Source organism: Gracilinanus agilis, chromosome 5 (genome assembly GCF_016433145.1).
Source record: "Gracilinanus agilis isolate LMUSP501 chromosome 5, AgileGrace, whole genome shotgun sequence".
In the NCBI taxonomy this organism is placed as follows: Eukaryota; Metazoa; Chordata; class Mammalia; order Didelphimorphia; family Didelphidae; genus Gracilinanus; species Gracilinanus agilis.
Genome location: NC_058134.1, coordinates 60860149 through 60878232, shown reverse-complemented (window position 1 = coordinate 60878232; position 18084 = coordinate 60860149). Strand labels below are relative to the sequence as shown.

At 31.6% G+C, this 18084-nt stretch overlaps 1 protein-coding gene across 3 annotated transcripts in view; it reads right to left on the bottom strand.

Annotated features, from left to right (window-relative positions):
* Positions 1-18084, bottom strand: part of PLXDC2 (plexin domain containing 2) — a 490294-nt gene that overhangs the window by 135012 nt on the left and 337198 nt on the right. For all 3 annotated transcript variants that reach the window (XM_044678167.1, XM_044678168.1, XM_044678169.1), the window contains one exon: positions 15841-15963. In XM_044678167.1, coding sequence (XP_044534102.1) covers positions 15841-15963 — 123 coding nt within the window. The remainder of the gene's footprint in view (positions 1-15840; positions 15964-18084) is intronic.

Sequence of the window (18084 nt, the reverse complement as noted above, 5' to 3'; positions counted from 1 at the left end):
GGTAATTGGCCTACTAGTAAGGAAAAAGAAAATTTGGACTATAAAAGAAAATGATTGAATATTATATATTTGACTATTTACAAACCCATAACCTCAGAAAGACATAATATTGAATATAATGTAGGAGATTCTAACTTTGGAGCTCTTTAATGTTAATAGATGCTGCCTCTCTAAATTTCCCTGAGACACTTCTGTAATACAGCCCAAGTGGATAGGAAGAGCTTCAAATAAACTTGATAAATGCAGAAAGACCAAGGAGCACATTAAGTGGCTAGAATCATTCAAGGAAAAGAAAATGGTAAACTAAAACCCTTTTTTCACACTTAGTTTTATGCTTTTCACAATAAAGAAATTTCTTTACTGCTAATAGGAATTATGTTCTTTGATTCTGAATGCCTGCTTTTTGTGTGTGTTTGTTATAGAGCTTGAAGGCTGCTAGAAGGTAGCTCAAAGGGCCTTGAAACTGAGATTTCTATGACATCCTTGAAGTACACTGGGATGAGTTTTCAGCATCAAACCTTAGATTTTGATGATACACTGTGGTAGTGTTTACTAGAAACCTATTAACATGCAAATCTGAATTGGGAAATATTCTATTTTAATGAGTTCACTTAGACACTAAGAATTTCCTATTTTCATTTTAGCTGATATGCATACTTTATAAAAATAGAAGTTCTTTTTTTAGATTTAATGATTGCATTCTTCTAGTGTTTTAAGGAGACAATTTTCAAGAAACATAAAAAAGTCATGCCAAGTATGTAGCTTGCAAAAGAATTAACTTAGCAAAGCACATTCTTGTATCTTAGAAAAATGTGATTCAAAAAAAAAACAAATTAGTGTGATATTGTTTTTAATGTCACTATTTTCTACTCTTAGTAAAAGTTTTCAGAAGCAAACTCAGATTTTGAAGTATAAATAACAACTTAGACATTCTAGGTGCCTGACACTCCTAAAGAGTGTGAAATCTTAGAAATGTTGATTTTTAAAAAAGCCTTAAATGTAAAAGAAATACTTAAATGATTATTCCCTTTATGAGTATATAAAACATCTCAGAGTTGGAAAGAAGCACAGAGGCTATTTTGTTCAACTCATATCTGTATACGAATCCTGAAGTATCTAAGAGTTACCTCAATTTTGCTTAAAACATCTCTAATGGAAGTGATGCTATAAATATATATGAATATGAATATAATATGAATATAACTTCCCAAGGCGATTATTTGTTCCTTTGTTTATATTTGGGGGCAATTGTAATTATCAGGAAGTTCCTCCAAACAGCAAATCTAAATTTGCCTTTCAGCATCTCCCTCATATTGTCGAAAATCATGTCCTCTCAATGTCAAGCTGAATAAATTTGTGTCTTTTCCCTTGTGACACTCTTCGAATACTTGGAAGAAAGCTATCAGCTTCCAATGCCTTCTCTTCTCTAGAATAAATATCCCTAACTAATTTAATTGGACCTGTCATGCTTATGAGTATGAGGTCCTTTACTCTTCTCAGGATAACCTCTAGTTGATGAAAGTCTTCCTTAAAATGTAGCAACCTGAACCGAACCCAATCATAAATAAGATTACTGCTTTACAGTGGTAGAATCCAATGAATCTGATCTCTCTAATATAAGGCATGATGATGCTCTCAATGTGGCTAAAGATGGTACAAGTTTTCTTGTTTATCATCTGGCTTTATATGAAAGCAATAATTGCCAGTGTTGCAGAGCTAGTTGCTAGGGGGGTAAAGAAAGAAAAGAAAAAAAAAAGAAAAGAATTCTTTCATTTAAATGGTTTACATTTTTGGGAGTAAATGGGAGAGACAATAAAAATACAAATTCATGAATGTAAAATGTATACAACATTACTGATATTGAACTTTCAGTATTCTAAAACCCAAAGAACTTTTCCAGTCAATTGATGTCTAATCACATTTTCCACATACTGTAATTTTGAAGTTTATTTTATAAACTCAAGGGTAATTTTCAATTTTTAATATTTTTATAAATTCGTTATTTTTATTTTGACAGACTATTACCAATATTTCAGAATGTGAAGAATAGCCACATATTATATAAGAATATATTGGATTTCTCTGAATCTACTTCTTTCATTATTTTTCACAATACAGTAATATCCCATAGGAGTCATATGCCATGATTTGCTCAGCCATTACTGACATGATTGGTGCCCTCTTCATTTCCAGTTCTTTGCAATGACATAAAAGCACTGAGAGAAACAGACATATGAGCACTCATACACATATAATAACATCAGACATTTTCCCCCTCTTTCTTCTACCTTTTGGGAGTATGTACTTAGCAGTGCATGGTTAGAATTTTCTGTGTAGTTCTAAATTAATTTCCAGACTCTGCCCAAAGAGCTATAACACAATGCATATTGTCCAGTAATACCACTACTGGGCCTGTATCCCAAAGATATTTTTAAAAAAGGGGAAAGGAACTACTTTAAAAATATTTATAACTCCTCTTTTTGTGGTGGCAAAGAATTGGCCATTGAGGGGAAGTCTATTGGTTGAAGAATGGCTGAACAAATTTTGATATAGGATGGTGATGGAATACTATTGTGCTGTAAGAAATAATAAATAGCATGATTTCAGAAAGAGCTAGAAAGACCTGTGTGAATTGATGCGGAATGAAATGAGGAGAACCCTGTACACAATAACAGCAATATCGAGGAATGATCAGTGGTGATTGACTTAGCTACTCTCGACAAAAAAATAAATAAATAAAAAATAAAATAATCTAGGAAATTCTGAGGGACTTAAGACAAAGAATGCTATCTACCTTCAGTGAAAGAACTGTTGGAGTCAGAATGCAGATTAAAGCATTTGATTTTTCACATTAGTTTATTTTGGGTTTTGTTCGGGGAATTTTCTTCTGTATGAGTATTCTCTTAGAAAAATGATCAATATGGAAATATATTTTACATGAAAATACATGTATAAACCAGATCAAATTACTAGTCAGCTCCAGGATGGAGAAGGAAAGGGAAAGAGGGAGAAAATCTGGATCATATAACTTCAGAAAACTTATGTGTTAATTTGTTATTACATGTAATTAGAAAAAAATCCTTAAAATAAAAAATAAAATAAATTAATTTCCAGGATGACTAGCTAGACCAATTCACATCATTAGAAAGTGCACATTATTCCTGTCATCCTACATACTCTCCAACAATTGGAATTTTCTATATCTAGGTTATATTTGACAATCTGATGAGTGTGGGTTGAAACCTTGGAGTTTTTTCTTTAATTTACATTACCATTATTCTAGCTATTTGATGCATTTTAAATTTGGTTCTTGTTAACTTGCTCTATTTGAGAATTACTTGTTTATAATATCATTTAATCATGTATCTATTGATATTGCCCTGCATTCTTCAATTCTCTGTGTATAAATATATGCTGACATATTTATTTACGTAGTCTTTTTATCAGCTACGAATTTTTCTATTTTTTGACTAAATGTAATGAATAATTTCTCTGAACTTATGAAAGGTTTGTCCATTTTACCTTTATAGTGTAACTTTTTAAATATCACAATGTATCCACATAAATTAATGTATGAAATCTTTGTCTAAGCCTATTTCATACAGAATACTTTTAATTTTTTCAACCTTTGCTATCAAATATTGATTCCTTTTCTTTGTCTATGGAAACTTGCTTTTACCATCTTTTACGCTTATATGACAAATTACCTTTGACTCTTGTTTTTGTAATCTGTCTCACTGATTAACTTTACATATTTAACTAGTACCAAATACTTTTTAGGGTTCTAATATTATAGGATAGTTTAAGACCCTGTACTCTGAGGTCTCCTTCCCTACCACTTTATATATATATATATATAGTCACTCAATATCTTGTTCCCCTAAATATTTGTATATGTGTGTTCATATTTAAAAATACATATACATATATAAAGCCTTTGGCAGTTTGGTATCATAATTAATAAGTAAATTAACTTTACTAATGTTATTTTTATGTAACTCAATTATGGTATATTTCCCTGCTTTTTGAAATATTATTTCTGTAAAAAGTGTTTTGTAATTATATTCTTAGAGTTCCTTTGTATGTCTCCAGTTGAACTCTAAAATACCATATTCATTCCGTCCCTATTTTGAGTGGAATTTTCTTCTCTTCTTGCTGTGTTTTATTAATAATATAAAGAAATCTGATCATTTGGGCTGCTTTCTTTTTTATTTTGGTTTATTAACAAGAGCAGTGAATAACTTTACTAGTCATAGTTTAAGTGAAATCTTTAATGTTCTTTAAATAGGTCATTATAGCATCAACAAAAAACGCTTTTGTTTTCACTTTGACTGTGCTTCTTCCCTTAATAATCTTTCTTTTAATTTGTATGTATAATATTTCCAAAATTATAAAAAATACATTTGCATTAATGGACTTTCTTGCTTAGCCCCTAATCTTATTGAAAGAGCCTCTACTATTTTTCCAAATACATATAGTGGCCATTGTTTTTACATAAATACTCTTTATGACATTAAAGGAAGGTTCATTTATATCTCTTATTAGTTTACTTTTTTTTACAAAAAAAAAGAAATATTTTATCAAATGTTTTTTCAATAATCCACCAATACAATCTCATGATTTTAATTATTTTTGTTAATATAGTATATCATATTTATTGTTTTCCTAACATAGAGCTACCCAATATTCTTCCTATAAATATGACTTTTATTTCATAACATTACATTTCTTCCAATATTTTAGCCTTTCAAGATATTTTAAATTTGGACTGTCATTCATTGTGATGATATTTCTCTGATTTTTTTTCATTCTTCAAATTGAAGATGTCATATGTATTTTTACCTGTCAATGATAAAAATTCTAATAAGCACACAAATATAGATCTATGTGCCACTCAGCTATGATCATCTTTCCATATTTTACTAAGTTTATTTCAATTTAAATTATTGTTAGGAATTTCCATTTTCTACTTGACATAGATACAAATATATGTATGTTTTGTTTCTTATTTGTCCTAATAGTTATGGCACAATCTAAAGATGGAGTAAATCAAAGTTGCAATTGGACACATTCTAGTGATAGGGATCAATAAGGTCTTGAAATACCCTCTGTCCCTATCCCCTCTCCTTCACTGACATCCACAAACCTTGAACCAATTATTGATCCTTACATATACATTTTTCTTAGACATTTTAGTGAATATAATTTTTCATTGAATATACAGTTAAGTCTCAAGAGGTAGGTGAGCAAATACATGTCATATATACTATTTCTACAGAGGCTATAGCTTATATCCCCTTAGTAGAATTATTGCACATTAAGCCTCTAGATGAGCCTGGAGTTAAATCTTTTTACAATGCTTCTTTATGATATGGAAGTATCGCTAATTGTTGCTATTTCAGAGAAGTAAAAATACTATAAAAATAGACACTGTAGAATTGAGGAAAAATGCCATCATGTTTTTATTTGTCATTAAGTAATTAACTTAAGAAGTATGGAGACAGTTCTAGAAGCTAATGAAAATAGCCATAGAAAAGCATAAACAGCATCTATTAAAATGTCAGGAGTCATTCTATGAATCTGTGGATAGAACACCTATAACAATATAATTATGGAGCATGAAAGTATACAAATATGATGTAGAATTACCCATAAGTAAATCATAAACATTATAGGAGCCCAAGCTCATAAAATATTAAATTAGTCTAAAATTTTCATTGTATAATATCATGAGAGGGTTGACTTAATGGGTGTCCATGTTAATTGACCTTCATTAAAATTTTAAAATATCATTCTCCTCTATTCCCTATTAATTAAAAGCCAATACTTTCAAATGATAATTTAATTTTATTATACAAGTATGGCACAAAGAAAGGAGACACTGAGCCTGTGGTTAAAAAAAGTTTAAATACTATTTCTTTTACTCAGCAGTTGTGCCACTTTTTGCTAGTTACTTAACCTCTTAAAAGTAAAGCTGTTTCGTGTGTAGAATGCAAATAATACGGATATTACTTATCATAGAGGACAATGATGATGAACCTACGGCACAGGTGCCAAAGACGGCATGTGGAGCATTCTCTATGGGCACTTGGCCACTCTCCCTCCCCATTCTCCACCCCCAGAGTTCATTACTAGAAAGGCAGAGAGACTGGGGCCGAGTTGCTCCCTTCTCCCTCCCCACCATGCCTGATGACATTTTTTCATATTGTCTGCCTCTCTGCCCAGCAGTGCAATGAGAGCTCACAGGAGGTAAGGTCAATGGCTCACAGGAGGCAGAGCTGGAGGGGAGAGGAGTGCTCTGGTCAGTCCCCTCCCCTTCTCTACACTCCCTGAAGACATTCCTTACTTCATCTACCCCTCTGTACAACAGCCCAATGAGAGGGCTTTCTCTTTCCTCTTTGTGGGGTAAGGGGGAGGGTGATGATGGGAGAAATGTTCTCAGGCGCACTGGATGAAGGGGAAGGGAGCAGCCCCCTCCTGCACAAGTGTCATAGATTTTCCAACAAGAGCATCAATAATTACTGCTTTTGAATTCCATGCTTAAGACCTTTAACAGCCTCAGCTTCCCCTGAAGCTGGAATTACAGGCATGTATCACTATATTTAGGACTTTATGCTTGGGTAAAACTCTAAATAAATGTGACTTACATTAGAAGAGACATCCTCGTCTTAATGGGAAACACACCTCTAAATTATTATCCTTCCTTCTCTTCTAGCTCCAAGAACAGTACATTCATCACACACAGTGAGCACTTGAGAAATGTTTGTCAAATGAATAAATGAATTATCAAGCTCCCAAAGAGTATAAATAGAGAGAAAAGAGCTACTGGCAATGCAAGAAAACTTCTTTAGGGCTGTATATTTATTTATGCATTTTTCTGCTTTTCTAATTCATGTCCTATCATTTTGGACTCTAGAAGAAGTAGAAGATATGATGCCAGTATTCAGTCAATAAATATTTATTCCGTACCAGTCACTGTGTAAGGTCTGAGGTTACAAAGGGAAGGAAATACAGTTCCTAGAGAATCAGTAAAGAAGAAACTTGCTCTCAGTATTCCTTAAGGAAGGAATATGGCAATAAGAGAGCAATACATAAAACTGGAGAATGACATCTAAACACACAAAAGTCTATGGTATTTTGAGCCACTGGTTAGCACAACAATAAAAGTTGTATACTACAGATAAATTGCTTTTATATTAAAAGCCAAATATTTGTGCAATTTGTTTAGCATTGTTTTCTCCAAACAACTTCATAAGGAATGTTGTACTCAATGGATCTTCTTGTAGTATGACTCTTGCACATTTAAATTCTATTCTTTAATATTGGGAATAAAATGGTAATTTTCTAGAAAAAAAGAGATGAGTTAGCAGCTTCATTTAGATATCATTAATTCCTAGTTCAGAACAATATTGTAGGGAACCAGACTTCGCATTATGGCAAGGTCCTAGATGATGCTTAAATTGATTTGGGGCAATAACAATGTTAATGATTTTGGGGGCACCTACTGCATATCTTAAACTCAGTAAATGTCCCATAGACATCTTAAACTCAGTAAATCCTAAAATGATCTCATTATTTTTCTCAGGTAGGCAGCTAGGTGGTTCAGTGGTTGAGCCTAAGGACTTTGAGACAGGAATAATTTCAACTGAATCTTGTCTCAGACATTTACATTCTGTGTGACCCTTGTAAAGTCACTTAATTTCTGTCTTTAACTTTTTGTACTTAAAATATACGGATAAAATAGCATGTGTTTCACAGGCCTATTGTGAGATTCAAATGAGTTTGTGTGTGTATATATATATATATATATATATATATATATGTAAAAAGTTATGCACATGTAATATATAGTGTATGTGTGTATCTCTATATTTTTATATCTATCTATAAATACAGATATATCTATGTAGGATCTTGCTTTCCCACAACAGAGATATGTTATGTTCTGTCTCATCCTTCTGTTCCTGCCAGTCTTTCTGGGTTCACAAACATTCCCATAGCTTTGTCAGAGATCATCTTATTCATAATTCACTTGGATTCAGATGTTAAATAAATCAAATCCTCCCTACTACGTTTCTTTTCTTCACCTACAAAAACAAGTTGTCAATTATTTAAGGACTAATACATAGTGTGAACTGGAAAGGGTCAACTGTTCTGTATTCAGCCATATTCTTGATGATAAACAGATGATCTCATAGACAGCTGAATTATTTTTATTTTTGTTCCAAGGTTTGGTCCACTTTAGCTCTATCTTAATCCTGAAATCACTTTTGTTCCAGAGTAAAAAAAATAGCCTCATGTTATTCCTTTTAGGCCTACATACATTAGTCCTAATTTGTTTTTCCTTTATGTTAAAAACATCTATGGTTAAATGGGTGGGAGCTGCCAGACTTGAGAGATTGTATTAGTGTCACTAGACATAGGTCTTGCTTTCTGTTAGACCTTCTCACTGCTTTTACAAATCTACAAATAAATTTCATTCGATACAAATTAAATCACATGGGTCAATTGAAGTCAACATTTATTGCTTTAGCATGCCTTAGTGATCATTCTGAGTCCAAATTGAAGTCTCCAAAAATGACTATAGTTTGCTTGAGTGACTCTGTTAGAAATCAAATTAGGAAACCATAAGCCATAGGGCATCTTTTTGGTATATTTTTGCATCTGGTCAAGTCATAGAATATAATCCAAACATGTAAATTTATTTCTCTTTTCTTTTAGATTCATCTTAAAGTTGTCTGTGATGCTTTTATCATGAATTTCTGCAATTTTAAAATATAGGTAGACTATATAAACATAAATATAGACAAATATACATACCCATATATGTGTATTTCATGCAAATATACATACATATGTGTATACACACATATGGTTATATCCACACGATGTCATAGAAGGGGTAGGTATGCTTACAGATACACATACACATTCCTTTACTTCCATGGAAACTATTTCTTTTGGAAATAATTGACTTTTCCATTTTCATGATGGCATTCATAAATTAAGTTTTCAAAGTATCAGCTGGAAAATCCTACTGAGATGCATGTGCTAAATTTCCATTTAATTTTAGTTTCATCTCAAATCCTGGAGCTTGTTATGTAAGCTATAGGAGTAGTTTCTGGTCTGATCACATTTTTTATGATAGGAAACTTAATTTATGACTTCTCTACCATAGTGTTTCTTTGGATGTTCTAATTATCTCCTACTTTATTTAGTTTTAGAGTTTTAAATGGAAATTATCTCCCCCATTCTAATTTAAACCCAATTTTTACTTGATCACATTAGTCTCCTGTTAAACATTTCTATAAATATACACGTGGAAATGGTCTCAATTCTTTATCAGAATTCTGTTATTTTATAATGAGATAGTCAAGAAAACAAAATTATGCTTTTTAGTACTTACTACCTAGGAGCTCTGATTATTCATTCTATTGTCTTTTATTAAATCATACATTATTATCCTTCAATTGAAATCAGAGATGAAAATCTCACTGTCCTAATAATTATTTTGATTTTCTATTTACAATTTCATCATCACTAGAGGAAAATTTTAGGTATATTTCTATATTTTATTTCTATTCAGACAGTATCATTTCATCCCACGTTAACTACCAAAAAAATTTGTTAGTTGGTTTGTTTGATCATTCCTGTAAGGTCCACTTATATATTTGCTCAATTACATTAAATTCAGTTGAGATATATTAAGCAACCAACATTGGAGCTGTGCTAGATACTAAGGATATATACATATATATATATATATATATATATATATATATATACATCCTTCTCTCTTTGTCAGAATCCTCTCCCAGGGCTTGTATCCAAATTCTCCTCTTTTCCTCTTTAAGCTAATCCATGAAATTTACTCTACCCCTTACCTACATTCCTACATATACATGAATGTATACATATATGTATGCATACATCTTTGTGTGCATATATGTACACACATGTGTCTATGTGTGTACAGTCTTTGGTCTCAGGTTACTAACATCCTTAAATAGATACAAAATCTATAAAATTGCTGTAATGCAATTTATTTTATCATATATGTGCACATGAGAAATAAGAGAAAGAAGTGAATGATTTGAATAAGGAGGAAACATTTCTAGCTTGGAAAGATTTTCAGAAAAGGTAAAACAAGAAATTGGCTTTCAAGTAAAAGAGGGATTGATAAGAATAGTTGATTTCAGGCACAAAGGACAACATTTAGGTATTTTATGTAGGGGAGCGTAAAATGACATAAGTAAATGAATAGTGTTCTAGTTTTTCAGAGAAAGTGCATGAAATGGGAAATATAAAAAGCTAAAAAGGTAGGTTTTGAATAAGATTGAGAGAGTATCGAATGCTAGAATAAAGTATTTACTTTTTAATATATAAATTATATTTATTATTATTATTATTATATAAAGTATTTATTTTTGAGGACAGAGAACATCCATGAGGAGTGTTAAGGACAGGAGAACTATAACATAAAGTTAAGATTAGATGCCATCACATATGTAAAACTCTATAAATATGAACATATGTGCCAACTGTGACTTAGACAGTCATGTAGAGACTAGATTGGAAAGAATGGAGCCACAGGGAGAAAGATAATCTCCTGATTTTTGAGCCTGAGTGACTAGGAGAAGGTTGGTGCTATCAACATAAATAGATAATTCAAGAAAATTCTCAATTTTATTGGCAATATTTGTTTTAGTTCTTAGCATATTGAATTTGAAATATGAAGGAAGGAGATGTTGAATCACCAGTAGTTGAAAAGAGAAGACTAAATGTTGGGGAGAACATGGTGTTAGACACAGAGGACTGGGATTCATTTGCATAGAAGTGATCTATGGAGCACAGAAAAGGGGAATTTTTTTTAAGGAAAAGAAGAAAATAGGACAATGACTTTGTGGATTTTAACACTTAGGGAGAGGAAGGGGAAAAAAGAACATGGGAGGTAAGCTAAGAAACAGTGGTCAGACTGATAACCTGAAGCCATTTTTATTTTAAAAGAACACGTTGATAACAGTAAAAGGGAAGGAGTGGAAAGAAAGCAAGGTCAACTGTATAGCAGTCCTAGCAGAGATCTAATTAAAGAAGGCATTGCAGAGGATTGAACAGAAAATGGGTGATAAAGTGTGGGAGGTGAATAAAGACTATTTCTGCTTTATGTTTCATAGCAAAGGAGGAAAAAGGCATAAGAAAATAGTTTGGTTATCAGGAACCAAAAGAGTAAATAAGTGAGTGTAAATGAAAATATGAAGTATATGTGTCTGTGTGGGAAAATATACATGAAACCTTGCAAATATTTAAATTTTGTAAGGTAGGAAAGACAGGAAAAAATTTGTAAAGAGAAAGAAAGGGGGCAATAAAAAAAGAGATACAGAAAGAGCAAGAAAGAAATAGTAAGACCAATAGAGCAAAGTTGTGGGAGAAACAAGAATGAAATGGTATGAAATAGCTAAGCAAAGGAAGGTTTAGCTTTGGCAAAGAAGTGAACCATTTTTTCCCTTAGAAACTGGAAAAAGTGGGAGAAGACACAGAAGTTTTGAGATATGAAGTTTGGTAGACAAAGGAGTTTATTTTGAATTATCTCATTCTTTCAAAAAACAAAAAGGAAAGTGAGTTCATTTGCTGAGAATAAGTATGATGTGGGATGAGAAAAAGAATTAGAATAGTTGATGTAGGGAGTATAAATGAGACTAAGTGGTGAATAAAAGACTGCTAGAAAGCCAAATGGGGCCAGTTCAGGTTAGAGGAAAGCTTAAACATGTCCTATATTTAAGTAATACAGATTTCTATCTTCTTCCATGGCCTCAGGAATGAGAATAGAAAAGGAAGAGATCAGATTTGTATATGGATTTCCCAAGAAATGCCAAGTCAGTAGACTAGCAGAGTAGAAATAGCAGATGTGAAATGGGCCACTCATGATAAAAAAGACTATTTGCCACCATAGAAGGAATTGAGAGAGTCTGAATATAAACTGAAGCATATCATTTTTCACTTTACTTGTTCATGATTTTTTTTTGGTATAGAAGCAGCTTGGGCCTTTTTTCACAACATGATGAACATGTAAATATTTACTACATGAAAACAGATCTATAACCTATATCATATTGCCTGCCATCTTAGGGAGGGGGAAGAGATGGAGGAAGGGAGAGAACATGGATCACAAAATATCAAAACTACTATTAAAATTGTATCTACATTTAATCTAGAAAATAATAATAAAAATTAAATAATAAATTAAAAACAAAAAAGTAAACAAGTTTAAAAGGGTCAATGAATTATTGAATCATAAGATTATTGTTTTTAAGTTGGAAGGCACCACAGAAGACTTCTAATTCAGCTCACTCATTTTGCAGATGAAGAAACTGTGAGCAATAAAGGTTAAGTGACTTGTTGAATGTCACACAGGTATTAAGTAGCAGAGGCAGGAAACTAGTATTGTAATCATCATCATCCAAAAATTGCATCATGCTGACTCATAATTTTTTATTCAAATGGAAAATTAGGCATCTGTGTCAATAATCAACGTTCTTTTGATTGTCTTTTTCCCCTCTCAAATAAAACCAGAAGTATCTTCCATACTTTTGGTATTTTTCCCTTTCTTCCTTTAGATTCCTTGTGAGTTGATTAATCCTTGCCCTCATAATTTTGTCAATACAATTACAAATTAGCTCAATAGGCTGTCTATCCATCTGAATTTCATAGGCTCATCACTATGCATTTTCATCAACTTTGCTTTTTCAGATGGTAATTAAACCCATTTCACATTGCTCTGGATTTCACTAATGAGGCTTTCTTAAAGTTTAGGTTGTACTGTGTCATTTTTTAATTTGAGTTTGAAAGGAGTTTTTGGAGAACCTTTCCATTGTTAGGTAATCCTTTCATTCAGAATACTGCTTCTCTAAGATTAAAATGTGGCAGACATCACTGGAGTAGCTAACCCCAGAGTTATGATTGGGTATCAGTTAAAGTTAGTGAGTGCCTCCAAGTAGACAACCTGAGTCAAAAGTTGCATTCTCTCTTTTTGAATATGGTAAGATCATTAATTAGGTAGATGATATAGAAGAGAGAGTTATGGATTTGGAAACAAAAAGGACTGAGTTCAAATAGTTTTTTTTCAGACACTTATTATTATTAAGTGACTAGGCAAGTCACTAAAGCTTTCACCATTAATTTTCACAATAAATGAGGCTACAGACAAGTCCCTTAATTTCTCTTGCTCCAAACTTCCTTATTGGTAAAATAAGGTAAAAATAGACTCACAAGGTTGTTGTGAGAATAAAATAAGGTAAATATGTAATTGATTAGATAATTTTTATTAAATTGATATATAGGTGCTAGATTAAATGATTATTATTTTTAAAAAATTAAGATTACATATCAATACAATTTTTAACAATACTTTTTGACATTTGCGATATATATTCTTTCCCTCCCCTCCATTCCTCCCTTTTACACATCCCCAAGAAAGCAGATATTATGGCATAGATTGTATATGTTATCATACAATACATATTTCTAGATGATTATTATTGATTTTTTATGTGCAGAGGGCTTGCTACTTTGATTCTTTGACTCAATTAGTAAGTATGTATTAAGGGCCTTCTAAAAGCTAAGGATTGTGTTAAGCACTAGGAACATAATTTAGAAATTTAACAGAAATTATGCAAAGGGAGTTTATTTTTTTTGATAGAAAAGTGTTTATTTGGAAGTATCAGGAAGATTTAAGAAGTACTCTGACTCCTGCTCTGGTTCTTTAAGGAAGGGGCTATCAAAGAAGGATTGGCCAGAGGCGAGAGAATAATGAATGTATAGTGAGGGGGATGGAACACTGGATTTGATATCAGTAACATCTATGTTCAAATCCATCCTCAGACACTTACTAGTTGTGTGACTCTGGTTGTCAGTTAACCTCTATCTGCCTCAATTTCCTCATCTGTAACAGTGATAACAATACTTATCACTCAGGGTTATGGTGAGGATAAAAACAGAGCTATGATGCACTTTGCAAGCCTTTAAAGTGCTACATAAATACTAGTTATCATCATCATCATTTTTATCATCCAAAAAACTGCATATCTTTTGACCATTTTATCAATTGAGAATGCTCATTTTCATATATTTGACAAAATTCTCTACATATTTTAATACATCCTCTATATGAGTAACTATAAAATTTCCCCAATGTATTGCATTCCTTCTAATTTTGGCTACATTTATTTCATTTGTTAAAAAATAATTTAATGTCTTCAAAATTATCCATTTTACATTTCATAATGCATTCTATCTCTAGTTTATTCATAAATTATTTTATCCATAAATCTTATGAGTCACATATTCTCTGTTATAATAATTTATTTATACTATCTCTCTTTATACTATGTCTGTTATCCATTGTGACCTTATCTTGGGAAATGGTATAAAAGCTATTGGTCTATGTCTAATTTCTGCAAAACTACTTTCCAGTTTTCCCAACAATTTTTTACCAAATAACAATTAGTCCTCAATTTCGAATTTTTATCCATTAGTCATCATTTTTAGTAGTAGTAATACTGTTTCCACTTGTTAATTTTTAAGTATTTCTTCAGAAGAAAGTCATGTTTGAGCTTATTAGAACAAAGTAAAAAATAAAAAGAGGAGAGAAAAAAAGTACTCAGAATAAAGCATGGATTCCTAATACTTCAGTGGGTGGCAGGGCAGAGATGGTTGGCAATGGTCAGGGGTAGAAGAGAACTAAATTGGGATGAGAGGGTAGGAAGAGGTGTTATGACAATGAAACATGTGTCTTGACAGGTGGGGATACTAGATGGTAGGGATGAAGGGGTAAATTGGCAATCCATTTCATTCATAGGTTGAAGGGAGTACTTAGATACAGAGGTTTAGGATAAGAATTGACTGGACCTAGGATTATGTGGGTATAATGGAATTCTGTACGAGAAAACCTCTATCAAGATGGGTTTGGCTTTGCTATTTATAATCTTATAGAATTGACCAGAGCACAGATATTCTAAGCACCTTACCTAGAATCCTATTGCCAGTCAATGTCAGACATGGACTTTAATGCTAGTTAGCTCATAAGCAAATTATCTATCAGTTCTAGTATATAGCTTCTCAGGAAGAAGCTCTCCTTTTATACCTAAAAAAGCTTCTAATTAAAATAATGGTGAAACAGGGCTTCACAAAATCATGCACAAAAGATGGGAGAACATTTTTACCCTGGAGAGGAGGGGACTGTTTACAAACTTGAGTGATACTATTTCTATGAGTGTATACATCAACATTTACACAGTTCTATATGTGACACAAACACATATACAAATGTGTGTATGTATAGATATCACATCTATGTGAATATATCTTCTCTCTCCCTCTCCTATAAAGATATAGATATCGATAGAGAATTACTATACAATTTCCACATCTTGTCTTGAATCGATGCTCAGATCAATCCCTCAAAATAAGCTTATTTATCTTTTCTTTCTTATAATAGCTAATTACAAATACTAAAATAGTAGCACATTATTTCTTAGCAATAGGATTTTTATGTACTATTGCTTAGTTCATTATAAATGATTCCATTAGAAGAGGATGTTCTCTCTAATTTTCCAAGAAGATGAAGGGCACACAAAAAAACTTTATTGCTGATAAAAGAGTATGTTCTTCAGCATTATACTTTCACCCTGTGTAAGAGAAGCAAACGCTGAATATTATTTTCATGTTTCCTCTATAAAAACATTAATATAGACATAACAAAATATTTTTAAATTAACATAATTTTCTCATCAAATTTGTTATTGAAATTGACAAAATTAATGACAAAATTAAGAAGATACATACCATTATCAAAATATCTGATGGTTGAATTTCTGGATACACTAGGGTCAAAATTTGCCATTAAAGGGGCTATGTACTGTGTGGCTGTTAGCATTCGATGTACAATTTCTCCTGTATATATGAAACCTATAAGAAAAGGAAATGGAAACAGAATAAATAATTTTATAAATAATTAGGCATCAAAACTTATAAGAAAATTCCAAAGTATATCATCTATAGATAAGACTAAAATATAATTTCTAACTTCTGGGTCACATGAACAAAAAAATTCAGACTAGACTTTTTCCCATTTCCTTATAACATTTCAAACCACTCCAAAAGAGAAATTTGGCATTAAAGATTAAAAAAAAACAAAATAAAACATCATTTTTCCATTCTTTAGGACACCTAGAATCTAAAAGAAGGTAAAAAAAATTAAATCCCTAAAACTTGAAAATTGATGCTGCACTGACCCTGAGCTAAAGCTAGCACCCCTCCTCCATCTCTTACAGTTCTGGCAGTGGGGTTGTACTACCAGCTCTACTTTGGACCAGATATTTCCTTATTCAGTTTATCTCAAGGAAGTCACTGATAAGAATAAAGTGTTCATATATTCCAAAATATTTACAGTACTTTTGTGAATGTTAAAAATGGAACACAAAGTAGATAATCATCAATTGGGGTATGGCTGAATAAATTGTGGCACCTGAATATAACAGAATATTACTGTGCTGTGAGAAATAATGTGTGATTAATTCATAGAACCATGGAAAAGTCTATATGAACTGATAAAGTTTAAGTAAGCTGAGCCAAGAAAACAATGTTCAAAAAAGCAAATGAAGACAAAATCATAATGATCACAGGGAACTCAAAATAAGAAATATGAGAAGACACCCCCAGCATATCCTTTTAATGAGATGGGAGGTCCAGAGGTATTACATGTACTTTCAGATTTTTTTCAATGTGTTCATCAGTTATGCTGGTTTTTATTTTCTTTTCCCCTATTTTTATAAAGCATGACTTTCTGGGGACGGGAAGGACACAAAGTATGTTATGGTAATATAAAAAAAGGAAATATCAATAAAACTTATTTTAAAAAATATAATTTCTATACTTATGCTTCTCTTTAAAACAATATTGGTAGTTCCCTGTTCTGAGAATGAATTTAATACAGAATAACCTGCCTATGAAATTATTTGCACTGTCTCTTCTATTACAACTCTAGCCAACAGTCAATTACTCACTTTGGGATTGCCTGTGACAATTTTTAATTTTTAATTTAAAATTGGCTTTTTGCCACCATATTTTGGGAGATCTGCCATTACTGTCGCCTCAGGAATAATGGCAAATTTTGTTATGAGTCTAATCTCTAATTAGGAAGGTAAACTTAACTATCAGCATTTGCATATATGTATATATATATATATATTAGATATACATATGATACACATATCTCTGTATGTATTATGCTTGCAATTTGACTATATATACATACATATACATATATAGAGTATTCAAAACCAAAATACTAAGTACAATACTATACCTTTCATTGTGATTAATTTCCTTAAAACATTTTCTTTATCTAGACCTATAATTTCACCCATCTAAAATCATAGAAATTACCTTCATTGATATGAATTGGCAACTTGTCAATAATTTATAGTCTTAAAATGCTGGATTTCAAAATAGATTTCTTGAATCCAAGATGGGCTCTCTACGCACTAGTCCATACTACATCAATGTACTGTGAATGAGTGTTGATATCTTAGTGCACAAAATAGTTTCCAGGTTTTATAAGAAGAACAAATGCACCTTTGCTAACACCACTATTACTATTGATGGTTAAATTTTTTTATAGAATAAACTAGGGTGACATTATCAGATTAGTTCTACATAACTGGTTTAGATTAGACCAGATGCTTACAGAAGTTTCCTCCAAGTTCGTGATTCTGTATATTTTTTTTTATGAAAATAGGTTCCTATATCTGTAGGGTATTTATAATCTATGTAACTTCACATTATTTTATTCTGCTACTCTAACCAAAGTCATGATCTTTAATCTAGGATTTTTGAGTATGTGCATCAGAATCTCCAACATGAGGTGTTTTATAATAAATAATTACAGAAGTGGATTGTGTTTTGTCCATTATTTAGTTCCCTTTTCTATTTATGGCACCACCTTGTCCATTAAATCTCAATTTATTTTCCCAACAGATATGTTTATATATATATATATATATATATATATATATATATATATATATA